Below are 26,875 nucleotides of genomic sequence, written 5' to 3'. Positions count from 1 at the left end.
AGGACAGCGACTCAGAATAGCCTAGCTCAACCAAGGAAAAACTGCTGGCTTCAAGTTTGTCCAAAATTTTATTTTTCACGGGGGGGGGGATAAAAAAATAAAATAAAAAAAAAGTTCAAAGCTGTTCCACTCTCCTACAAGACCGTCTCTATATAACAAAGCTCTAAAGTCTTCTTTTAAACTAAGGTTTAATCTTTCTTGATCCAAATCCTGGCTAGACATTCTGTTGTAGCGCTGCACTTATCCCAGAAGCACTGGTGCCAACCTTTTCATCTCAATCCTGAGTACATTTCCCAAAATTCCCAAGAGGATATTATATTCATAAAAAAAATAAAAATTACGATACCAGTCATTTTCAGCAGCTGCCATTTACAGAGGCAGAACTGAAAGACTGCTGCCCGATATCCAACATCTCCACAAAACTCAGCGTTATGTCATTGTACAAACCGCAACCACATGAAAGCCTCACAGGTTTCACTGCAGTCAACTCTTAAGACAAAGCTCTTTAACAAAAATGTTTAAAAATTAAATGCACACATTTAACAGAAAATATACCTGAAACTGGACAGAAGACTCATCCAGTGCTAAATTAAGAGGCGGGACCAAAAAAAAAAAAAAAAAAAGGCACAACAGAAAGGCCCTGAGGTACAGCAACTGTCAAACAGTTTGGCAACACCGATAGGCTAGTTTACAACTTAAGTATGAACTGACCCAACTGAGTGGGCAGGAAAGTCCCAGTGTGACCTGAAAGGAGGTGAATGTGATAATAGCTGGGCAGGAATCTCAGTACTGGCAGGAATGAAGCAGACCTCCCTTCACTGGAGGGACGAGAAACATCGAAAAGGCCTTTAGTTCATATCTGCTACCAAAATGCTCAGTGCTTCTTCACAGTCACTAAACCTTTAACAGATATGAGTCAATATGGTGATACTGTAATTGGCAAGGTTAAAAAATAATAATAATAATCAACCCTGTGAGAGCCATGATGGAACAGTCCTTATATTTAGTCTTTTTCTATAAAAGTTTAAAGTATCACATAAATCTAAGGTCAGTTTTTTTCTTGCAACTACTCAACCCAAAAAAAAGGGTTAATGTAAATCTTAGCTCCTGAATTTTAAGCGTTTCCTATAAAATTACAAAGCAAATAATTTGATCTGTCAGTCAGACTAATTTTATTTGCATGTAGTATGATATCGAGCTTCCCTGGACAAGAGTTTAAAAGCAATGCATCCATATACACCTTAGCATTTTGACTTAAGTGATAACCTCTGCAGTGTCTAGCTGTCAGCTTGAAACGTTCAAAAGACTTGCTGATAACTGGTCTTAACCAGCCTTTTGGCCACAGTCCTGTTTCCACCAGTCAAAGTAGAAGTTCAAACAGAGTAATAACCAAATAGACAGCATTTGGCTTGTTCAGTTAATGGTGCCAACTAAAGCCAAACTGCATTGTTGGAGAAAAATTTCAGTTTTTACCAAGTTTTTATTGTCCAATATTATTTTGTTCCACTTCAAGGCACCAAATATCTGGCATTGAGTAGTTCGTAAAATAAGAAAGCAGCATAATAGAGTCCTCTTTAAACCAAGTTGACAACGGTCAGACTATACAAGGTCTTTCAGCTAAAGCTTTCATGGGTCATTGGGGGAACAAAAAACAAATCAAAAAGCGCAGGAGTCAACTATTCTAAATGTTTCCTATATGGGAACGTCAACACCAAAAGCCCTTTAACTTTAGACCCCCACAAATATGAAGCTCTATGCAGTAAAACAGATCAGATAAAGTACTGAGCCAGATTCAAAATCTGAACAGCATCGAATCTTTTCTGTTTTTAGGAGACAATTTGAGGGGGGGGACCCATCAAGCTCTTTGTCTCATTTCCACTGCCCAGTAGAACTACAGAACTGTTTGGATCAGTGAAGAATAGCAGCATAAGCAAAAGAAATCAAGTGATATTGTTTACTGGACATGGAGTTACAAATCTATAAACAGGCCAAGGCAGAATTCTTTACACTGTAATAACAGGAGACCTCTAAATCTATCACCATCCCTTTTTGAAACCATTTCCCTTCCTGAATGTGACAAAAACCTCAGACATTTAAAGTCCACAGGGGAAAAATAAAATAAAATGGAGGGCATGTTAAAAAATAAAAAATATATTAAAATATTAAAAAAAATAATGCTTCACCCCTAAAATTGAAGAGGGGATTGTTTGGCACAGACATGCTGAATCAACTGATGTAAGCAGGAGGGTCCAGGGTCCCATCAAGAGGCTCAGACGATGGCGTTACTGCCGCGGAGGCCCACCCCACGGGCAAACTGCTCCAGCAGGCCGGAGATGGCACCAGAGGGGCTGGGAGCTGAGGATTTGAGGCCGACAGTGGAGCTGTAGGCTGCCAAGAAGGCTTCACGTACTGCCTCCAGACGGGCCTGACGCTCAGAGGGGAAGGAACACCTGGAGAGGACAGAGGAAATAAGCAGGGGGGATAAGATGGAGGTAAAGGTCTGAGAAAATGCATCTCCTGCTGAGACCAGAGAGAAGGCAGATGAGTCAAAGGGAGGACCCAGTGGAAATGCATCTCCCCAATTCTCATTGTCTACTGGGCAGTAAGCCACCTCTACTGAACATTTCAGTGCCCTGGTTCCAAAAACTTTTAAAAAACAATTTCCTGACAAATCAAAGCTTGTTTGACAGGATAAAAGCACAAACAAACTTTATGATAGTGCCGTATTAGAAGTAGCACTATTCATGTCAATTATGTCAGCACAAATGGCAAGATAATGTGATTGCAGTTTGAAATATGGTCAAACATTAGTTATAACACTAATGTGCCTAACTCATTGAGCCCTTTTATTACATTGATCTTCCATGGCAAACACTACCCCACCTTATCAACTTTATGCACTGCTACAGCTGCCAGCACTAGACAGTCATTAGGCCCTTCTCTGAACCCTGTTATTGGTCAAAAGAGCTGGTATTCCCCAGTAATGGGACCTCTATGAGACGTCCACCCTCCTCATGGTTCTAATTATGTCAACTTCATATCGACTGACATTTATGCATTTCTCTACCATCACTGATCATGTGATCAAATGTGGTACATTTACTCATATATTCATACAATTAACCTAACAGCCATGAACAAGTCCGAATCGGTGATAAAACGACACCCCACAGGCCCTGGGAGGACACCCCACAGGCCCTGGGAGGACACCCCACAGGCCCTGGGAGGACACCCCACAGGCCCTGGGAGGACACCCCACAGGCCCTGGGAGGACACCCCACAGGCCCTGGGAGGACACCCCACAGGCCCTGGGAGGACACCCCACAGGCCATAAGAGGCCCCACCCTGGGGTCCAAACCAGGAACTTTGTTAAGTGACAGTGGTTAGCACGGTCACCTCAAAAACACAACATTTGTGACACAGACAATTTACCATGCTGGTAGCACAGGAGTGTGTTAACAGCCAGGAAACACTGTTATAGTCAAGAACAGTAGGGACAGATACACTGAAAAGAAATACAGACTAATGACAAAGATCACTTTGTATGTAGGTTTGCACAACCAATGCTAAAGTAACTGAAACCAGCAAACTCTTACTACTCCGTCATACAGCCCAGCACAAACTATGGTTACTGATTTGCTAAAGAGATCCTAAACTGGCACAAAATAAAAATGGTATCACAACTGAAAATTTCACAATAAACTGTGGACCCTGTAATGGCAAACAGATCCAGTGTTGGAATGAAGGAGGAGATACCCGAGCATAAAGCTAGCCGTGGTTTAATTTAAGAAGTCTAAGCTGTTTGTTACTAACTGAGAAAAGGGTGACAGTCTGCTTTTCTGCATCCTTGTCCCACTGGGAAGTGAACCTCTTGTTTAAGACTATGAAACCATGCCATCTACAAATCTCTTACGGGACTGAAACCTGTCTACCAGTGGAGAGGTACTTACATTCGTCCACTGGCTTCATCCTGAAAGCTGAATGGCAGGGGGGAGTCGTAGGCAGCGATAGCAGTAGATGAGTTGGAGGATGAGGCCGAGGCCAAAGGTGGAGGGAAATGGGTATGGTCATGGATGCTGCCACAACCGGAAACTATCTGCCAACTACCATAATCTGTAGAGAGGGAGGAACTTGACCGAGCACAGTCCGCTGCTAACCTGAGAGACAGATAAGAGGGACAAAAGTAAAAGAAAGCCCCCAGAGCTCATCTTGATCAGTAGCATGACTGAAATTTGTGGTGGAGCAATCTCCATTTATGATACCCCGACTCAGTTTCAAGTCTGTATCAGCAAACGAGTTGTATCCTGATAACAAGTGGTGTTAAAAAAAAAACAAAACCATTATATTTGTTCCTATAATGCATCCAAGATGTTTTAGGCTTTGGGTCCACAGTCAGCTGTTAATAGACCTCTCTGCATTGAATCGTACTTGTTATTAATCTCTGGCTCTCTTCCAAAGCATGTCTTTGTCTCGTCTTCCTTCCCTCACCCCAACCCAACCGGTTGTGGCAGATGGCCACCTCTCCCTAAACCTGGCTGCGCTGGAGGTTTCTTCCTGTTAAAAAGGAGTTTTTTGCCAAAGTGCTTGCTCATAGGGAGTCATGATTGTTGGGTTTCTTTCTGCATGTATCATTGTATGGTCTACCTTACATTGGAATTTTTGCAATAGCACCTTTTTCTCAAAACCATAGTGTTGTGCCAGATGTATGACATTAGAATATCGTGTTGTAACTGCTGAATGATATGAAATCTTAAAGCCTTCAAATGGGACTACACTGATTTTGATTTCTAAGGAGACACCACTCCATTCTCCACTTTGTCCCGTTTTGGAGAAGCCAAATACTGCCCGAGTCTCAACACTGGTACCAATGTCTGCATTTCTTACCATATACTTTAAATCTTTTTGTTAAGGACAATCCATGAACACAGTCTCATAAATGTATCCATTTTATTCAAGTACTCTTGCTAGATAAAAGTGATACAAATTAATAAGATGTTGCAAATTTGAATAAGCTGAAACTGTTTAGCACACAGCATTTGTTGCTTTTGGATGCAGCTGCATACTGTCGGAGCTTTGCAAAAATCAGTTATACAATACAATCACTTAAAGCTTAAAAAGTCATGTGTGTTGATGACAGAGTGGAATCCAATTTGTCAAAATCCAGTCACAAAGCAGGTCTGTTATGCACTAAACCTTTTTTGGCCTACAACTGCAAAGAGCATGTTATGTAGACCATCTTGTCTTCCTTAGGATGGAAAGTGTTCAGAGGGTTTGTGCCTTTTCCTGTACCTGTCACAGGGTTTCTGAGAGTGTTTAAAAAGCAGCAAGTTTAGACTTCTTTTACTGAAGAAAAAAAGTTTCTCTCTGCAGTTGCAGTTTTGTAATAAAGGAAATGAGCAGGTACTATGCAACAAAATCCTCCACATACACTTGCCTAATAACAGCATTTAAGTGACTGAGAACTTCAAGCTATCTGATTTGGAAAATTTCCGAATACGTCAAACGGTGCAGTTGAACTCAAAATAAGGGAAGTGATAGAAACAGAAATGAAAGAAGAATTCAAAGCCGACAAAGAAGCTGATCAGACTTCTAGATAGAGGAAGTGGAACACTCCAAACCAGGCCCTGAACATTTTAACAGGTTCAGATGACAACAGTATAGCAGTGGTTGCACTGTCGTAGCAACTGTATTTCACTGCTCGTAAGTAAAAGCAGAGCTGAGAAGGTGCATCTGGTGATTGTCCAAAGTGTTAAGTGTGTAAAAGTACGCAGTCGAGCAAACTTGAACTGGCGGCTTAAGCTACATTGACTCCCTCACCTTCTCCCTGGAACAGCCAATGGGCTGCTGCCAGTACGAGTGTCGCCATGCTCCGACTGATTGGATGAGGAGCTAGAAGACCTGGCGTCATTTGCTGTGTGGGAGAGGCGGTCGTCCAAAGGGTTCTGTTTATTCCAAACCACCATTGGAGAAGAGGAAGTGTTGCCTTTTCTCCTGAGGGCAGAGAGTAAATCACCATTAGCAACAGCTTGTTATCCGAGGCCAACGACACCACCACTGCATAAGTTAGATGTTGTATGTGGTATTCCTTAGACAAGGCATCTTTGGCTTGGAACACGTGCGTGTTAGTTCTAAACTAGCAGAGTGTTGGAGCTGTGAGCATTTCCTTAAAATGCAAAGAACTTGTTTGAGATGACACATCAACTTCAGACACTTTAAGGCCTTGGTGGGGGGGGGAAAAAAAAAAAAAAAAAAAAAAAAAAAAAAAAAAAAAAAAACCCAGACTAGTCCAGCATAGGGTCACAACACAACCATCCAAATTACTCTAGCTTGCATACGATGACTGCAAAATGTTTAATAGAGTAAGTACCTGGAGACTAATGCAAAACACCCTATGAAACAATGACTGGGAGGTGAGCATTTACATAATACTCATGCACCTCTACATAACCAGTCAGATTCCTGAGTGACTCCATTCAACTTGCCCTGCATAGCTGAGGAGGGTCTCAAGCAGACAGAATCAAAAATTGTAATTGTGTGGATATGAAAAGCTTTTACATGCGTTTTGCAGACCTTTTGTTATCCACTGAAGGAGAGTAGATTTGCATTTTCTACAGTATTGTTTTTACTGGACCGTATGTATTATACAACAGTATAAATATTCTAGGAAGCTTGCAATAACTGGAAGAAAAGATCAACCTAAAGACACTTTGAGAAATTAATCCTTGAATTGTGTGAGCATGTGTGGTGCTGACCAGTTGGAGGCTTGGGGCTGACTGGAGGACAGGTCCACAGTGTCATTGGTCAAGCTTGATCCACTAGCAATCTCTTCAGTGATGAGGGAAAAGTCACTGCTCAAACTAGTCACACTGCCACGGTCCCTGGACTCTGAAAGCAAACAGCATTTCATCCAACATGTCACACAGGAGAGCCTGAGTAGCACCAACCAATAAAGGTTTACCCCCCTCCTTCAATGTTCCCAAAGCTCCCGTATTGTCCGCCCCACCCCAGCTAAATATAGTATTTAGATGTATAAAACAAAGACATTTACAGGGGAAGGCTGGAGCAATTCCCCCAAGATTCTGCAGTCACACGTCTGCTGCTCAGACAGTGTCTTCCTCAAACACTACAGCAGAGGCCTGAACAAAGCACCATTTGCACCTATGAAACTGACCGAGTCTGACATGAAAAAGCACCCTGATGTGACTACCACATTAAGAGGTTAAGAGTTTCTTCGAGCAAGTTTTGGATTTTAGGCTTGCATAAATAAAAGATAAAAGTTAATAAAAGATTAAAGTACCATTTTAAAATCACGGTCTCATTGTTTTGCTTTAGGCACTTAAAGTCTCCTTGCATCAGACCAGAGGCAAGTAGGATGAGCTCCCACTGCAGTCTTTAGCATAGCACCAGAGACTGCTTAATGCTCAATACCTTTCTTTCAAGAGTTTGAGAATTCTTGAATAACACCATTAGTGCCAAATGATTGGCATTTGATGCCACATTTATGATGTCTATATAGATATACAAGCCAAAGCCTGCCTATGTATAGTTGCTGAACAGCGCACCCAACTTCTGATGGTTGTTTTCAGCAGCCATGTGACAAAGCACAAAGTCATTTAAAGACCATAGTGAGACGTGCTGTGACGTATAGATCAGGGGTCCCCAACATCCTGACTCCAGCCCAAATCTGAACCCCAAGAGGGTTTTTTTTCCTCCAGACCGCAAAGCATTTTCTCATTTGCCATGTTTTATTCCTGCCGGCTACCGTGGCTGACTTTTGAACAGGCGCGTGGGGCAACTATGTGGGGCAGTGACATTCAGGTCCACACTCCAACCAGCTGGTGGTGATATTGCACCACCAACACAAAGGAAACCCATGCAGACCCTTCAGTGCGGGTTGCTAAATTCCTAGCTTGGGAGCTCAGGAATGTTGACAGTATAATTATGACTTGGTGCTGCACAGATGAGTAAAAGAAGATGGCTTTGTCATAAATATGTAAAGTGGATGATGAAAATTGGGCATTTAAAGATGAATGGACAAAATTCGCTCACGACTAACGAACATTTGCATCCATGCTTAAGAATTGCATTGACCCCATTTCACCCAAAATTTAAAATGCTAGCTGCAAATGTCCATGCAAATTTCTCCCACTAAAGTGAGAGCCAGCACAGTTTTGCAGGATGTTTTAAGTTACATTGTGTCGAGTTTGTCAAACACATTTTCTGCAGTTTAAAGCACTTCCTGATTTTCCTGAATATTGAGGGGTTTTAATGTTTTTGTTTTTTTAGGTGAATTGTTTGCACCTTAATGTTGTTTATGTGCAACAGATGTTGCAAAGATTGCATAATTTAATCGTTTTTTGTTTAATATTGGTACTTGAACTGGATTGCACTTGTCTGTCCAGGAGATGATTTAATGGGCATAAAGTTAAATGATTAAAACTAATTTCTAAGTACTAAGTTTTAAAAAGAGACTTTCCATTTGATTCAATTTTATATGATGGATTATGCAGAAGAAAAATAGAATTGGGCTGAAAGGCCTGTTGCTTTACCAGTAAACCATATGATTAAAATGTCCTCTTTGCCCAATTCATCCCAAACCATTTCAATTGGATTTCTGCTTAAAGCGATCTGGCCTCCACAATCACTCTCCTTACTATTCCAGAACAAAGCTAAACACTTTACATTTCACTAGATTAAATAACAGATTAGGTATGTCTGAACTTTTGATACTACATATCAGAATACCTTAATAATCCCCAAGGAAATTATGTGGTTACAGTTGCTCCAAGACAAAAGTAACAGACTGAACTAATTAAATAATACAATATATTACAAAGTTTAAAAAAAACATAAGAAATGGCTCTAATATACACAAATAGCTCAATTATTAAATATCCAGAATACTACAGAGGTAAAATATATATATATATGATTGACATTTTACTCTAAACTGTAAAACTTTGTCATTTACACCCTTTTGCACGTTCTCTACAGTAACTATTGCAGTGTGTACTGTGCATTAGATGGAGGAGTTGTACAGGCAGGAATGATTTCCTGTGTCATTTAGTGGTGCATTTGGGTATTATAATAATATAGGCTCCCAAAATATCTGTAATTAATTAGCTAGATCCATGAAATATCAGTCAAAACTTCTACAGATGAAAGCATGCAAAAGTGACTCACTCAACTGGCAGAGCTCCTCCACAGTGAAATCACCATCTTTGAAGTGAGAGTTCTTTCTTCTAAAACTTAAAGGTCAGACATTAAAAGACTAGTGAACACCTGATAGTGAATCCACACAGCTGGAATTTGACTAGGTAATGTGGTAAACACACCTCTGCTTTTTAACTGTAGAGAACTTCTCTGAAACAATGTGCTTCAAAAAATTGAAGCAAAAAAAGAAAATCTGAGGAGGAAAGAAGAATGTCTGATGAAACAAACAGAAACCATTAAGACAAAAATAGAAACTGGTAATAGCAAGGGGTACACAAACTGCATGTAGCCTTTCACAAACCAAAATTCACTCAACGCATTTAGGTGTTATTCCACATTAAGCTAAATGATTATGTCAAGTGTCATTTTTACTTGCTTTAGAATGAGCTACAACTTCATTTTAAATACAAGTACCTCTTCCCCTTTGGAGAGTCGATCTGGCAGCATGTGACTGAATGGGGAAAAAAAAGGAATGACTGAAAAGCTTCCATTGTCAAACCTCAGCATAATAATACTATAATATAAAATTATATAATAGTTCTAAACTGACCAGTTCTTTGTCATAGTTAAAGAGGATAAATACAGAATACCAGCAGAGCTGAAATGGATCGGAGACGTTGATGAAGCACATCAACATCTGCACCTGACGGCAGCTTTAAAGGACTTTGATAATTAAACTACAATGCACCATATATTCAACTGATCCAAGTGTGTTTGGGATAAACTCATAGCACCAGATTTAGTTGAATACTTTTAAACAAACTGAACCTGAAAGCTAAACATTTTAGCTTAAAGATCTGAAAATGAGTGACTGAGTTTAAGCTGTTCAGTGAGGGGATCAAAAAAGGCTTAAAATTATCTTAAATGCTGCACGTCGCAAGTTTACCTTCCCATTAATCAGTCACAACTCAAATATGTACTGTAGACAACCAAGGGTCTCTCAAGTCAGGTGGCACTACGAAGTGTCCAAATCACCTCCGACATATTTCTGCTGGCCAAATCAACTTATCTTAACAAGTTGCTGTGAAGTCCTGAAATAACAGATGTAACATTCTTACCCAAAGAGGAACCAGTCGTAAGCGATAGTCAGATACAGAATCTCTGTGGGCTCCAGGCTGGCATGCACTGCACCATCCTGTGAAAGATGGGAATAACTGAGTCGAACAGCAGTCTAGTAGGTTTAGGCTTCAGCAGGTACTGTGTACATGTCTAGTAGAAGTAAAGTGCTCACGTTACTTCTGAATAGACCTCTCAGGAAAAGCACATAGGAGCATGACAGCAGTCTGGTTTAAATGCATGCACTTAACTCATTCACTGCCATTGACGTCTATAGACGTCAATTACGTTTTTCAATGGGAGGGGCTAGAATACATTTTATTTTTTCATATATTTGTAAATAAATTGTTTTGATAAAACAACCTTTCTCAGTGTTATTTCTGTTTTATAGAAGTGAAAAACTATTTTATATGTTAGAGGTGTCACAAAGCAAGAAATATTAGTGTCAAAGGCACTTTTCTGCTTGAAATTTATTTCTCACAAAAAGCTCGTTTTCTCCCTTTTTTTGGTCAAAACAGGCATTTTTGGTGGAACCCACCTCTCTTCTACAGCTGATTACTAAAGAATGGAAAATGGTAGAAACAAGCTTTTTTTTTTGGATGAAAGAAGAGAGTCTGTTCTTCATTTTGGTAGGTTCAGCGTTTATATGATCATAACACACAGTTTTCTGTGGCTCTTCAAAAAATGAGTAAAAATGCTCAAAAACCCTGGCAGTGGGGAGTTACCTGATTTGAAAATGGCTGGCAGTGAATGAGTTAAGTGAAACTATCCACGGTTTAAAAAAAAAAAAAAAAAAAAATTTAAATTATATTGACCATTTGTAACTATATAAAAAGGTAATAATCTGCTGCTTTTCCACAATGTTCCTCATGCCATGGATTCATTTCAACTACAGCCTTGTGGACCACCAACTGTAGCTTTGGTGAGCTAAGCCTAAAAGTGCTTGAATCAACTTTGCAGTTCCTGCAGGTACTGGTTACACTGGCTTCACCAATTTTGTCCACATCTCCGAAACAGAACAGATAGTTTAAAAAATAAAAAAAATAAAGTTGGCATTTCTGCCCTTTACAGAGGTGCTGTGTCACATTGGCCAACGTAAAACATGTCAAAGTCATGAGTCTAGAGAAGGAAGCAGAACTGCTCTCTGAACAAGATTCAGAAAGTCACCATGGCCTTAATTTTGCCTGTGCCCTACACAGTATCAGCACACCATGACAGAGCTGACTAGTTGTCCACAGATCAACAGTTTCAGTTTTTTCAGAAGATTGCCATGTGGGTCACATCTTCAGAAGACTTTTTTTGCATAAGTTGGAATTTAAAAATAAAATAAAACAAATTGTGGTGAATACAGCGAGGTCAATTACAGCACAGAAAAACTGACACAAGGAGCAGTGGTGGATTTGTGGCAGACTGATTAAGCTGGGGATTACAAGAGTCTAATGAAGGTCTGAAGGACCCATTGAGGTGTTTGGTGTCATGTGGAGAAACGGAAGGAAATAAAAAGATTTAAAAACCACTCAAGAATAGAAAAGACTTACTGCCCAGAGAGAGAGCCTGAGGAGAGACACGAACAGAGGAGTTCTGTCCCATCCTGATATGCAGTGCACCAGGAGGCCGCTATCATCTGAAATGACAACACCCGAGAGGTCAATGCTGTAAGCACCTTCTGGAAAGCACGAGTATTATGAATAGGTAGAGTACATAATGCACCACAGAGTACAGAAGTGTTGTGTAACATGAGCTCGATAGATGAACTCAACTGGTGTACTGAACTGGAAACAATACTGAATGATTCAAGTGAAGACGACAGCACCGAGACTGAGCAACATGCATATTCTGTTTTGCAATGGCACAGACTGAGTGCCAGTATAACAGCTCTGTGATGAACTGCCTTCATGAAGGATGCTGAACCACAGCTTGAAATTTATAGATGTACAGGGAAATGCAGAGAAACTTGTTTATTGCTCTGCATTCTGACAAAGGACAAAACAATAGACAGTAATTGGCATAATAATCCTAGTAGGGACTAGTAAAAGCGTTATACAAATACAGGCCATTTACCATATGTAACTGTATTCTAAATCATACTAAATAAATGGAATTAAAAATAGTACCAATATTTGACGTAGTATAAATGAACAAAAAATAACTAAGGACCTTGGAAAGAAAAGTGTCTGGACTTCTTTAAGATGGTTCTAACTAGAACTGAAGAAGCTTCTCGGATGAAGGTGAAACCTCTTCAAGCAACAAGAAGTCCAGACGCTTTTCTTTCCAAGTTTCCTCAGACTACGATGTCCTGGATGACTGAGAACCTTCACAGACAATAAATAAAGCACTGCCAACTAATGTTTATTTAAGGACTTTTTGGCTATTTGAGATGGCTACACAGACCATTAATTAGGTTAAGGCAGTGTTTCCCCAACCACTGTGCCGTGAGAAATGATCAGATGTGCCGTGGAAGATTATCTGGTTACATTCTCTTCCACTAGAGGGCAGTACAACTACCTGCTCCAATTAAATGGGTTGCCAACTGCCAGTAAAACAGAAGACGAAATTACATAATGGCCATGCTGTGAGTGAGACAATATAGCAACAGATAAATATTTGAAAAGAAAAAGTATTCAGTCTGATTTGGGTCCTGGAGAAAATTCTGACCCAGGTGAAAGCCCTAGCATGAGTGGCAAAAAAGGTATACTGGGGACAAACAAGCCAATTCCGTTATGCCTGGTGCACGGGAAAAAAAAAAAAAAAAAAAAAAAAAAAAAAAAAAAAAAAAACTCAATATGCTTTTTGTGACATTTGTTTGGAAAATTCACACGGGTTAAGGAACAGTTCTGCTACTGTGGTTATCATGATGAACGCTTTAAGACATCTTAAACTTGAATTAAAACCAATGTTTTGACACAAACTGACCTGAGCATTTTGACATTGTAGTTCCTTAAATATCTACTCAGATTATTCTGTTAGAAGTTGGACATTGAAACAGTGACAGTCTACTCAAAGTCTTCAGCTGTTTGGGGGTGGTTAACCATTAACCAGAGAATTATCCAGAACAGGAAGTGAATTAGCTACAAAACCTTATGCTAAACCTGGTTTCTTATTCAACAGTTGATTCTATATTACATCCCAGATTACCACTCATTCTGACAGAACATAAAATAACTGCCAGGGGAGTTACCAAGGTAGCTAGATAATGGCAGGCTTTCCTTCTACAATGACTTTGACTGTTGCTTTATATTATGATTGAGCTGCCTCCAATCCACAACAAGAAAACACACACCTACCATCACTATTGATGATGTGGAGAAGTAGCTTCAGGTAGTTCTGGGTCTGCTGCACCAGGTCCCATGACTGGACAGTTTTCACAGAGAAACAAACATTAATTGTTTGATAAAAACCTTACTTTGCACTCAGGAAATGATCTTACTGGATTACATCTTAAACTGGAAAGGTCCTTCACACTGTGCGTCAAAACTTGGCCTGTTCCTCCAACCACATTTAACCAAATCGATAGATTAAAACCCAGAAAGAAAATCATTTTCTGCACATTTTGGCATTTAGCTTTACATTCGTGGACTCTAAAACCACATTCTGTGAGGTCAGACACCATTTGACTGTACAGTTTTTATCAGCACGAGTACACCAGCAACCCACAGAGAAACATTACTATAAGACACTATAATATTACTATGCGCCAGTTTGTCCATGTTTTGTTTGTCAACCTATTACAGCAAAAGCATCATGGGGAAAAAATAAAATAAAAACTTAATGACGCTAGTGTACAAGCAGTCAAGTTATGAATAACGAGCCAAGATCTGTGCAAGTTGGACAACAGATGGAGCTATAACACCAGTAATATCAGCACATGACAGTTATGGCAGATAAAGAACTCAGTAAAAGCAGGAAGACAAGAGAATTAACCTGGTACTGAGTCCAGTCAATGTTCAAGTTGTGAGTAAAGCACCTGGGGATTGTCAAAGGAGCGTCCACAAAGTCCTGTCAGAAGATACAAAGAAGAATGCTCAACACAGAGCTGACTTCTGACCAGTGCCTGATCTGTCTGAGCAGATTCTCTACCTGATTCCAGTTAAACACCAGACCCTCTGCTGTGTAATCTCTGTCTTTGTAGTCCTTGAAAAACTCACAACCTGAAAAACAACGGTAAAATGTAATTTGTACGGCACCAAATCACAACAACAGTTGTGCAAGGTGCTTTATATTGTAAAGTAGACCCTACAACAATACAGAGGAAACCCAACAATCATATGTGCCCCCCCAACAAACTCCTCTGTAAATTAACCCAAAGTCAAGCTATAATGAGAGTATACAAAAATATAAATAAAATGTCCAGTTCCCAAATATTTTCTGCCTGGCAGAAGGTTTTATGGCAAATATGCACTTTATACAAAGCAGAAAAATGAATAATTAAATGCTTAAGATTTGACAAATTTTACTAGCTTAAAGTGCAACATCCCAGAGCTTTAATTTGGGTAGACAGCACAGGTACATGTTATGAAAGAGTAGTAGTAATAAAGTTTTAAGCACAAACACCAAAATGGTAGTTTAATTTATTACTATATTATCAATCGAGGGCTTTGTTCTACAAGTCACAGCTGTTCGTGGACCGCCTCTGTAATTCCACTCATATTCCATTACTGGCTGATAAAGCACACCTAGCTCTGGTGAAAGGGTCCTTACCTGGGTAAGGCACAGAAAGCAAAGTGAAGTCTGCATAGCGTTGGGCCTTGTCTACCTTCTCTGATGACGTCACACTGCAGGGACACAAGGAAACCAAATGAGATTCATTATAAGCAGTCACCCAGAAACATGAAATAAACCCTTTTATTAAAAGCTGTTGTAATGTGATAAACTAGCAGTGCAGCTTCTGCCCTTTCTGAAGCTGACAATATTGTTTAAAATTAATTAAGCTTATTAATGTAGCTATATATCTATATCTCTTATCAGAGGTGTGGACTCGAGTCACATGACTTGGACTCGAGTCAGACTCGAGTCATTAATTTTATGACTTTAGACTTGACTTGAAAAAATGTTCAAAGACTTGTGACTTGACTTGGACTTGAACCGGTTTACTTGAAAAGACTTGCTATTTTACCCCCAAATATAAAATTTAACATGCATATTATATGGAGATTGAAAATGTGACGTCATTCACGGGTAGAACCGCAAAGGATTCTGGGAACTCGTGGCAAGAGGTACTAGCGCACGCAGGCTTTCAATTAAAATCAGTCACACAGCGATAAAAAGAAACACAAAAATGTCAAGAAGCTGTTGTATTATTAACTGCAATAGCCGGTCGCATGACAGCCACGGGAAGCCGACGGGTAAAGAGATCGGTTGTTATCGGATTACGTCGTTGAAGAGAAATTGTTCGAGCCATGTTTCCGAAGTAACAAAGACGCGACGGATGGCCTGGATTGCAGCCATTCAAAGACCAAATATAACGTCCCAGAACACTCCAGCTCACAGGTTAGTCTGCTCCAAGCATTTACACGAAGGTCAGTCTGCTGTTGTAGTTAATACGTCATTTTTCTTAACATAATTGGTGATATAGGTTACAAGCAAGTCTGGCGCTGAACAGAAATTGTTGCGCTATGCTCCTTTATTTATTGTGCATAAATAGTGAATTGTCCTGACAGAATATTGCGTTTCGCTTCTGTTATTATGGTACATTGACAAAAACATACTTTTATTCACAGGGTAAAACAGGTTTTTGTATCACTAATTGTCCAGTACGATTACAGCATACAATATTGTTGTCACTGCTACATTTCTGTGATGCTACCAGAAATTATTTCCACTACTAATTAATTATCGTTGAGCTCAAAGGTCCTATTAATAAACGGTTAACGAATGTGTATTTATGACGACGATTTGTGAGACTGGTAAACTTATGATACGTACGATGGTCTTTCGTTCTACACGGTGCGTTTCAAGGTCCTGCACCCATCCGGCGGTAAACTGTACCTGGGCTTGTTGCAGTGACCTGAAGTTACTAAACTTCATGAGTGTATGCACTCACTCCAAGAACCGTATGATTATAAATATGCATATAAATATGCTAAGATGAGATAGCTGACTTCATCTAACTAGCAAATGTTTTCCAGGCTACGTTGGTGATGCAGTTTTTTTTTTTAATGTGTATGATATTTTTGTCATGCGATTTTAAAGCCGGTCCTACAACCGCATCCAAGAATAACATGCAGCTTATCTCAGAACTGTCGGTGAAAATTATTCTTGGAGCTAGGTTTAATTGAGCTGCATTTTAAAGAGGTGCAATTTCACAATTTGTGTATATTTTCTAAGTTCACTATTTTGTCATGTGTTGAGAAAAACAGATTTAAAAATTACATGGTCTAATATTTACATTTAGCATAACTGCAACATGCTTTTTTTCGTTTTTTTAATGACTCGAAAGGACTTGAAATTCAAAGTTTCAGACTTGTGACTTGACTCGGACTTTTACACCAGTGACTTGAGACTCGACTCTGACTTGCCTGACATTACTTGAGACTTGAGGATAAAGACTTGAGACTTACTTGAGACTTGCAAAACAATGACTTGGTCCCACCTCTGTCTCTTATAATACACTGAATGATGCAGCAGTGATTGCGGTGCTCTAGACATAGCTGTTTATAGTAAATTGGGGACACACACACGCTAAACTGAGTAGCCACATCAGAAGCCTCCCTCTAACCCCTCTTCTTCTAGGAAACTGTGACCTAAATGGCACAGAGTGTGAATGAACCAGTACAGTCTGTTCCTTACTTGAGGCCAAACTTAACCTTCTTGTTCTCCACCATTAAGTCGCAGATGTAGCGAACTGACAGGTAACGCAGCAGCTTAATGTCATAACCTCGAACCTTATCGAAGAGATGGGAGTCACCGTTCCTGACGAGGAGAAAAGTGAAGAGATAATGTGAACATGCTATCATGTTCAAAAAAAATGATAGCATAGACAATTTATCTGACACATAGTAACTGTTATTAAATGATCTAAAACACTGGAGAAGGAAAACAAGCCACTTTCCAAAATATAGCAGGGACGGGGGGGGGCACATCACAGATGTGTGTACTTGCTGTACATTTATTAGTTTCTAGACATGAGCATAACCAGTGACCAGGCAGATGGTTAGACCTCAATATTTGAGATATTTTGGCTCCTCATCTAATGAGCAAAAACAAACCAAATGATTAAAATAAAGTACGACTGACGTTTAACACTTGTTAAAATTCTTGTCATTTCTATTGCACTTTAAAGAAACCCAATTTATAGAGATTGTGAAAACATGCACATAGCATATAAATGTTGGGCATTTGCTGGGTGTAGTTTCTAAATGTACGTGTGTTACAGCATTAAATTATTTTTCAAGTTGTCAACCAATGATTGGATTAAGAAAAAAAATATATAAGATTTAACTTTCAAGACCAAATATCCAGGCTGTAAATTCTGTGGGTTTTTGTTTGTAGTTTTTTTTAAAACCCTGTATGATCAGGTCAGTGACAACATCAAACCTACCCTCAGAGCCAAATTCTGACTTTTCTCTTAAAAACAAAAGTCCTATTAGACAGTGTTAAGAATGGATTAATTTGTTTATCACAGATGAGACTTTGACTCCATGAGATTAACACAATTCTTAAATTACAAAATAAATACATTTTTAAAAAAAAATGTCCTGTGTGTACAGCAGGTAAGGTAACCATTACCTGACTACCCTGTCATCCTCTGGAAACTCCTCCGACTCCGTCCATGTGTCATCACTGCCCCCTAAACAAAGATAAATTATAAAAATAGCAGGAAAACATTAGTCGGGTCAATCTCTCCACATACAGGCTTGGAAATATTAATTGTTGCAGACTTTGCATAAGTGCAGCATCAGATAAAACATTGTTCCAATAAAAGGGGAAAGTTAACACCTTAATGGAAGTGGGAAATCATTCAGCCATCTTATTCCACTCATCCATTTAAGAGTTATGGGAGGGCTGGAACCTACCCCACCTCATGTGTGAGAGGTGAGGTACACCCTAGACAGGTTGTGAGTATAGCAGGGCTAACAGAGACAACCACTCAAGCTCACATTCACCTCGTAGTATCATCACTGAACCTAACGCACATCTTTGGAGTACTCAAGCAGAACCCACATCAAAGGGAGACACTTCCACAGAGAAAGGCCCAACCAGTATGCAGACTTGAAACTAGGACCCTGCTCCACCCACTAGTCCTAAAATGGGGTGTAAACAGTGAATGCACTCTTAAGAGTTGTGTAGTCAAATACAAAGAAATTTGCATGTGTGAGCCTAGAAGTTTTCACTCCATTAACAGCAAGTGTCTTCCTAAAAGTCAACCCCAAGTCTCTGGAGAATTTTCTGAAAGCTTCTGTAATGCAGAAGTAATCTTTGCACTTAGTTCATAGAGTCTCAGTGTGTGCAGCAATGCAGAAATGGCACCATTTGTCAGAATGCCAGGAAGTACAGCTACTGTACCACAGCAGTGAACTTTGCAGCCTGAGAAATGCTAAGTGATCTTAATATTCGGTGCAGTTCCACCCCCCACACGTTCCCCTCAACTGATGTTAAAAGGGAACTAAAACAGAAACAACTGTAGTCCTCCCTGATGAGCTGGTGATTTTCAGTGGAGGCAACCTTTCAGTCAAAACAAAGGCTCAGAAAGAAAAGGGCTGCAGCTACTCACAGGTCAGAATCTAAACTGAAACTTATCATGAAAATAAGTCAGCCACAACTTCACGTTTATACTAACTTTAAGCCATTTGCAGGTGTGTGTGCTTTTACCTGAGAAAATGTAGTTGTAGCCTGTGCGTCCATACAGCTCCCCCCAGCCTGCCAGTGTGGATGATCGGCATATATGCTAAAATATGGCAAGCAAAGAATACAACATTTTATATTTCAGTCATTGTCAAATTTAAACATTCAGAAAACTGAAAATTTTGAACTTTCAGCTACTTTACTTCTTAAAGGAGGAAAATGCTCCACAAAGTCAGTCAGACCAAAATTATGGCCTCGCAAAATAGCACGGACAGTTAGCATTAGTACCCTAGAATCATTGTACCTCAGCGCCTCGTGCCTTAACACAGATGTAACATTAGCTGGTGCTGGCACTACGTAATCTTTAGAGTGTTACAGGTTCACTGCACCCACACAGATCTAATAAACTTAAGTTTGATGCATGCAGGCTGAATTGGGTCCGAGATGCTCTGGCCCTTATTCATCTTCTACTCGTTCCCGCGTTCCCTTTGGTTCCTCACAACAACACGAGAAGGATACATAATTCAAACGAGCTTCTGCTTCCAACTCAGCTTAATTTTCTCTCTTTGTTAGCACTGTACACATTTTACCCGCATGTTTAACCTCAAACTATTCAGGTTGGGTTTGTTTTGAGTACCTTTTTTTCCCCTGCTTCACAAGAGTCAGTGTTAAGGAGCAACCACAGCATGAGGAGGTCACACCTTTGACATCAGAATTTTGTCACATGGAGGAAAAAGAACAGTTGTATGTAACCAAGACCAATATAGATACCTTGCCATTGTAGAGGATGACTGGACAGACGAACCTCCCTCTACAGCGAGCCATCTTACTCCGGTTCACTAGGTCCTGCAGCTTAGAGATCTGCACCGTGCTCTCAAACCTGTACACACAAACCACCACATGCTCTGCACAGCAACTACACAACACAATCCAGCAGTTAACAAATTTCTGCTCCAAATGAAACCAGCCTCATTTATGCAAATTTACAATAAAGAAATCTTAAAAGCTTTTACGCTCATATTGCCGATCTTCCCCCAGCTTCTAAAACTAAAATAACTGCAACCACTACAGCAGAAATGAAATTGACAGTTACAGCTTTTTTTAAAAACTCTTTTCTTAGAAAAACTTTAGCACACTGACACATGAAAGCCCTCAGCATTTTCATACATTGCTCTGGTCTGACTGTTTTAACTATACATCCTGCCACCTGACTAAATCACTGGACTGGTCCATTTTGAAAGTTTAAACTAATAAAAATCGCTAGTAGTGGCAGGAAAGCAACACTGCACTGCTGAAGGAGCTTCTTTAAACACTTCCGCTACAAATTTAGTTTGTTTTTAAAAAGCCACCAATATTTTGCCCACACTTAACCTTATGTAAGTGCAGTCACAGAAACACCTAAGGATTACCTAAAGTAAAGGGATCAAACGTGATAAAGCGGCCAGAGGTCAGTCAACGATTAGAGTCAATACCTGATACTTAACAGATGACTCAGCATACTTTTACCCCATAATGCAAACATTTATTACAGATGCAAGCTGCAATATTGGTATTAACTTTGTATCCAACTTTAGATCATTGCAACATTTGTGTGACATGCTTGAAACCCTGTGCAACTCTGGATAATCTTAAACATTCATTTTAGTGATAAACACAATTTCCCAGTTTTCCTGATTCTCACTTTTGTCTCCACTAAAATCCATTTACATAAATACATTTTGTAACCATGTTTCTTGCATCGTACTCAGTAGTTAATATGCACAGTCCATTGCCCTTTTCAATTTAACGTGCAGCTTAAACATTTGTGAGAAAGTGCATTTTGTTTTTAACTGACACTTAAAAACTGGAAACATGGCTGCACATGAATACATTCAAAAGGAATATTTAAGTCTTAAACAAAACACTCCAAAAAGCTATTTTTGCTTCATCATTACAGGTAACTGTGCAAAGATTAAGAGTCTAACCTAGAAAGAATCAGAAAAGTTTCTGATGTAAAGTCTGCCAGCATTTTGGCCTCATACATGTTTGCTACTTTAGATTACTAAATGACTTAACATTTCTAATTGTCAACTGATAAGTTGCTTCTATACTCCCCTGGGTGCAGTTATACATGTGGTTGCATGCATTAACTGCAATCAGGTTTTTGTGTTCCACAATTTTTCAGCTGACATGAACTTTGGAATCACTTTAACTGAAAGAAAATTTCTTTTTCAATGTATGAGTTTCAATTGTGTAAAACTAATTGACAAGATATAAAGATCTTGCTGTGCATATGAAGGATTTTGCTGCTATCTATTTCTAGCACTCTACTGGAAATTTGTTGCGCTACATGAATCAGCAATGAGAAAGAGGGCCTTTTTGAATCACTGCTATAATGTGACTGACTCCATGTGACACAACAGTCACTTTACCCCTCTGCCTCCTTTATGTGTTCAGAGGGGCTGCAGACGGAGGATGATCTTTGGTCCCCACACCATAATAAGGTGTGCATGGAAGAAGAGGCACACAAACAAACAAGTGGGTAATTTGTAACTAGGCTGAACTTTGTATCAGGGGAAAAAGGATGGGATGACTGAGCAGTGGAGATATACCTGTCTTTCTCCACATCTAGGCATTCATACTCCAGGAAAACTATCTGTCGGGGGTAGTGTCCACACACTTCTCCGTTGGTGTTCTGGATGATGCTGTACTTGTAATCTCTGGCAAACAGCTGCAGACAGCGTGTCTCTATGGCCTCCACCTGAAGGAGATAAACATATTAATAGTCCTTAATGGTTCCTTTAGATAATACTATAGTCCAAAAGGCTCATGTGGAGAGACAATAAGATCCCATTGTTTTGGTATGGCAGATTCTAGCCACACAGTCCAAATGCATACCCATAGATTGCATTATTAGACACTGAGCAGTCAAACTGCTAGCCAGATGTCTAAACATTGTCCACACAATCATCAGAGTCTAGCTTGAGCAATACAACTTAAAAAAAGCATGCATGCAAGTTACGTACTACTGTTTGGATATTCTTTTGCAGAGTTGAGCATGTCTTCAGTGCAACTCATCATTTAAATTGATTGATTTAATACAAACACCATTTGGCGCATCCTTAGCAAAAGTAGTAATTTATCATGAAGCTAAAGTAGAGAGAAAAGAGAAGTACCTGCGGAGTGACTTCCTTTGCCCTGTACTGCGTCTTGGAAAACAGGTCTATCAAATCCGTTATTTCTTCACTCTTTCTGACCAACAGCCCGGGAGCCGGGAAGCTGCCGGCCGTGGGGAGGTGGATGTCCGTCATAGTGCCTCGACCCGCTGCGGTGGCTTCGAGCCGCACTCGACCTCCTTCAAACACCGCTGAGCCTTGTCCTCTGGGACGGGGAGACCGACCAGGCCATCCCTTCCCAGCCAGCTTTTTCCTGACTGCCCGCTTGAGGGAGCCGGAGCCGGGGAGTCTTCTTGAATTCAGGGCACCAGCGAACCGTTCCACTCTCCAAACACAGCCTGTTAGCCAGCCCGTAAAGCCGGTCACTCAAACCACAGCTGCTGCCGCTGCAGGCTACAGAGGTTAGCAAGACTAGCTAACAGGCTAGCTCAGGTCCCCAGACGTAGCCTATCGTTCGTCTTTTCCACCAAATCAAAGCCCTGGTAAATTCATTCAACATAAATAAACAGCCGTTTTATTTTCTGACATAGGGTAAACTTTCGTTCGTCTCTCAGCACCAATAAAGTAAAACTCCCCGCCACCTGGAGTCAGGAAATCTCCAGGATCCTTCCCGGCCTACTCACGTTTCCTCAGTGCCATGTCTTCCTGTCTCCTTAGAAACCACGACCATAAACTGTTAAATGTATACAGTAAACTGTCCTGTCGCTGTAAGGTAGCAAAATAGAAGTGGATAACAGCCTCAGCAATACCGAGTGGTGTCGCAAGCTGTGCAACAGATACCGAAGTAAAACAGCAGATAAACAGGAAGCAGGTTTAACCATGTGACAGCCATCACCCCCTTTAAATGGTGGTGCCTGATTGGATCAGCTGGAAGGACTCGCTACTACTTTACTACGGCTGGGTAAACAATCTGATCACAGTATTTGAGCGGAAATAAAGACCGAGTTAAAAATTAAAGTAAAAAAACCCGATGATTTTACTAACCTTAACTTTACTTACCTTTCTAATTATCCTAGCAGACCACTTTCATATGAGAAACTATATTGGAGAAATTATAGAGCTCGGTCTATGCATACAGAAAAAATGAGCTGAGGTTTGTTTGTTTGTTTTTTGCTTTTGTTTTGTAAAATTTTAATTTTTTGCTTCCCAAAGTGCAGAATATAGGGGTGGAAAACGAAAATACATTTATTTGCGTCCCTACAATAACTCAATTAGCGAGCGCTTAATTAGAGTAGAAACTAAACATTCAACCTTTTCTTCAGTAATCATGAAGTCTTATTTAAAGAGTTCAGTTAAAGAGTTCCCTCTTTAATTGACACTCCAAATTCATCAGTGCTGACATTATCAAACATTACGAGGTAACACAATGTGGTTCTGTTACAGAAGAGGAAGAGTTACTGAAAATAGGCACTAAAGTCCCTTATATATAGCTTCAATCTATCATTCATTATTTGGTTACAACATTTTAATCAAATTCACTATATTATCTGGAGTGATAGCTGGGGGATTAGGCTCAGCTGAAACAAACAAATGGGGGGGGGGAATGCATTAAACTTACTACCGTAACAAGATTCTGCTGATATTTGCTGATAAATTCGAACACTTCTTGTTTAAATATGGTCACTTATTGCATCAAATTACAACAAATTGACATGAAACGTGGTCTTCAATGAAAATACAACTGGCACTTTTGTTTGATTAAAAAAAGTGGATCACATATTGTTGCAGTGATTAGTACTCTTGTCTCACAACAAGAAGGTTGCAAAGACGTGCATGATCTGTTAACTGGTGACTGGCAGTAGGTGTGGATGTGAGAGTGAATGGTTGTGTGTGTTGGCTCTGTCATAGACTGGACAATGTTAACAAGGGGGGGGGGGGGGGCTTTTATTTTGAAGGGCTTTATATTTTGATATTATCGAGCAGGTCATGTGCTGTCTGTTTGTACTTTGTTCCATCTGAAACTGCAGTCTATTTTAACCCTTATTCAAAGCTTCCAGTACACAACATAAAAAATCCTTGGCAAATTTTCCAGTGCCTGATGCATAACATGGTGTTGTCAGTAAACAAAAGGTCCTGAATGATGTGGATAACATTTTTAGAAAAAGATTTTTCCCTCCAGTGTGACTAGTGCAGGTCCGTGTCTACAGAAACACTGCCAGCAGTGAGCATTCATTATAGATAACAAATAACAAACTAGACAGGTGTCTAGCTATGTGGAGTAATAAACTTCAGCCCATATAACTTAGACAGATTTCTGACTCCACTTAGATTTTTGCTGTCTTTTTCTAAATCGTTTTTTTAGCTGCACTGTGCTTGATGATGTACCGAGTATGTAAATCTGTTTTGCTTTGTTTACATGATCTCTGTAAATATAATGTAATTTTTTAGTCTTACTGACTAAAGCATTTTTTGCTGCAAGTGACATTTTAACTATATTTTCATACAATGTTTTATTCACCAAGCACGTTATCTACCGCCAATCGATGGTCAACTTAGAATTACCAGGTAACCTAACATGCATTTCTTTGGAATGGAGTAACTGGAGGACACCCATGCAGGCACAGGGAAAACATGACAGGGAAAGGCCCTGTAACGTGTGTGTGTGTGTGTGTGTGTGTGTGTGTGTGTGTGTGTGTGTGTGTGTGTCCTTTAATGTCCACTTGAGTTAGCTGCCAAAGCAAGTTAATTCCAATAGATTGCCCTTTACTACATTTATTACTGATAAAGCTTAAAGGGGCATTGCCACACTGATTGTAGCTGCCTGCTCAGCCTCACCTCTGCTAATTCAAGTTATTGAACTATACTTCTCAACTGCATTGGTGCCTTTTGGAGCACAAATATATTCATCTGACAAATAACGTGGCTTAAAAATAATGTATTTTTGTTTAAACCCTACAGTCAAGCCCCCTTGAATTACCAGAAAACTTAGTCTGTGGCTTTCTTATCCAAATAGGGTACAGACTGTAAAAAGAAGAAGAAGTATGGTAGGAGCCCAAATGCTAACATGATCAAAGTGCTTTGAGATATTTTCTTTAATGATACCATACATTTCTGTTCTAGTCACATCTTGGAGTCTATGTTACCCAGATTGTTTCTCATCCTCCATTGATTAAGTAGGATTTGTTGTGCTGATAGTGACTTATGTATCTTGGAGTTTGTAGCCTGCAGCAGAGATAAGAAGCACTAGCCTACCATGGTCAGAGGTTGTTTCTACCCAAATGACACTGACTAAAAGAACATAATTTAAGTGACATTGTTTAGACTTCACAGTTTCCTGTGGTGGAACTAAACGTTGTATACAAGTTCTTTTGCACACAGACAGTATGCAGAGTAGGACAGGGCATTTATACTTCACGGGGTGACGTTGGGGTGCCTTTTCAGAGCATGACTGAATGCACCCGTTTCTGAACAGCAGTTCTTGCAACAGACAGCATGAAGAATGCACTTCAAAAGACATTCCTGGAATTAAGAATTGAACCCAGCTGAGCTGACACAGTCTGTGTAGTTTATCTTATACCTGAATCCTCATGGCAGTTACGTTGGCATGATCTGTCTCTTTAGTCTTAGAACTGCTTTGTTCTTCAGGGGACATGATACTGTGGTGACATTAATCTATGTGGAAGATTGTAAAAGTCAAATCCAGCAGTCAGTTTTAGCCAGACAGGCAATGACCACTTGATGTGCAGATATGAAGGCAAATGTAATCGGCCCACTTTCATACACTGCATGAGCCATGTTTTAATCAACAGTTTTCCTTATGCTCTATTTAATGTTCTGCTTAATAAAATTAATAAACTAGTCAAACCTTATTATCTAAAGTCATATTATGAAGAAATTTAAGTTATACCATTAATACCAGTTTTTCCCAGTCTATCAGCATCTGGCCAGGTGTTGAGTTCATCTGTGTTTTCTCTATTCTTTAAGGTGGAGAGCTGGGCAGGTCCATGTTCCACCCTTGGTACAAGCTGCACTTTCTGGGCTTGACTTTCACACATGCTGTGTACATATATACATTGTGGCTGTATATCTTCCATTCTCTCACAGTTGGTTTGTCCACAGTGGTGGTAACTTGGCTCTCTCAAGTCTAGAGTTAGTTTTTTTGTGCTTTCTCTTGTAACCCAGTCTCCCAGTTCCTTGCCTGAAGTCTGATTCCCACCCTTTAGAAAATCAACCTGTGTTCCCTTAAGGATTCAAGAGTTCACAACTAGAAATACACTTTCATCACTCTCACAGTCCAACACTCCCTGTGGATTCAAGGCTCTACCTGCCACATAACGCCCCTGCCTGCTCTCCATTGATTCCCAGCCACTCACCTCAGATCTCTACCTGCCCACCGGCACCTCTCTCAAGCTCTGTTCATCTGCACCACAAGTAAGAACACAGTTTGCCAACTCTCTCAGCTGTTGCAATTCTCTGAATCAGTCCAGCCACGTCTAACAGTTGCCCCTTCTCTACAAACACCACCTGAGTTCACCTGTAGTGCCCTTCTCTCTTTTTCTTACCACTTGTAAATAAACCTTGAAACACTCAGTTGTGATCACTGTCTCCTCCAAGCTGAAAGTTAACTCTGACGGTCATTAATGCCCACATAACCTTTGCGTCAGTGGTGGAATCCACAAACATCCATTTGGTAACACTCCCAAAAAGCTGATTCTGTTCATCTGGACGTA

General features: G+C 40.0%; 1 protein-coding gene across 4 annotated transcripts; it reads right to left on the bottom strand.

Moving 5' to 3' along the window:
- Positions 1–1,460: 1,460 nt before the first annotated feature.
- On the bottom strand, positions 1,461–23,062 carry mtmr14 (myotubularin related protein 14). 4 transcript variants are annotated; one of them, XM_085455616.1, is made up of 20 exons: positions 22,787–23,060; positions 22,206–22,684; positions 21,642–21,790; positions 19,822–19,930; positions 19,078–19,153; positions 17,995–18,055; positions 17,056–17,178; positions 14,968–15,041; positions 14,347–14,417; positions 14,191–14,265; positions 13,554–13,620; positions 11,808–11,893; positions 10,272–10,348; positions 9,628–9,664; positions 9,336–9,406; positions 9,184–9,248; positions 6,753–6,885; positions 5,818–5,991; positions 3,951–4,157; positions 1,461–2,450 (listed from the first exon to the last, which is right to left on the bottom strand). In XM_085455616.1, exons 2-20 carry the CDS (start codon positions 22,338–22,340, stop codon positions 2,270–2,272), a joined length of 1,971 nt encoding a protein of 656 aa, XP_085311742.1. In that variant the 5' UTR covers positions 22,341–22,684; positions 22,787–23,060; the 3' UTR covers positions 1,461–2,269. The 4 variants fall into 4 exon arrangements, with proteins under 4 accessions (XP_085311742.1, XP_085311743.1, XP_085311741.1 ...); XM_085455617.1 differs by having other exon boundaries at positions 22,829–23,060; XM_085455615.1 differs by having other exon boundaries at positions 22,206–23,060.
- Between the last annotated feature and the right edge of the window lie 3,813 nt (positions 23,063–26,875).

This window comes from Copadichromis virginalis, linkage group LG5, assembly GCF_057382275.1.
Source record: "Copadichromis virginalis isolate Kocher_CV1m ecotype Utaka linkage group LG5, C_Virginalis_male_GT1.1, whole genome shotgun sequence".
Lineage (NCBI taxonomy): Eukaryota > Metazoa > Chordata > Actinopteri > Cichliformes > Cichlidae > Copadichromis > Copadichromis virginalis.
Note: the sequence above shows the minus strand (reverse complement) of the source record. Positions and strands in the feature narration are given on the sequence as shown.

What these genes read in the sequence shown, in the direction of transcription:
- mtmr14 (XM_085455615.1), bottom strand. Translation starts at nt 22,340, where the DNA reads ATGACGGACATCCACCTCCCCACGGCCGGCAGCTTCCCGGCTCCCGGG. An exon ending in CTACAACTACATTTTCTCAG is followed by an intron (nt 18,056 to 19,077) that starts GTAAAAGCACAC and finishes ATCTTTGTTTAG; the next exon opens with GGGGCAGTGATGACACATGG. An exon ending in GAGGATGACAGGGTAGTCAG is followed by an intron (nt 17,179 to 17,994) that starts GTAATGGTTACC and finishes TCTCCTCGTCAG; the next exon opens with GAACGGTGACTCCCATCTCT.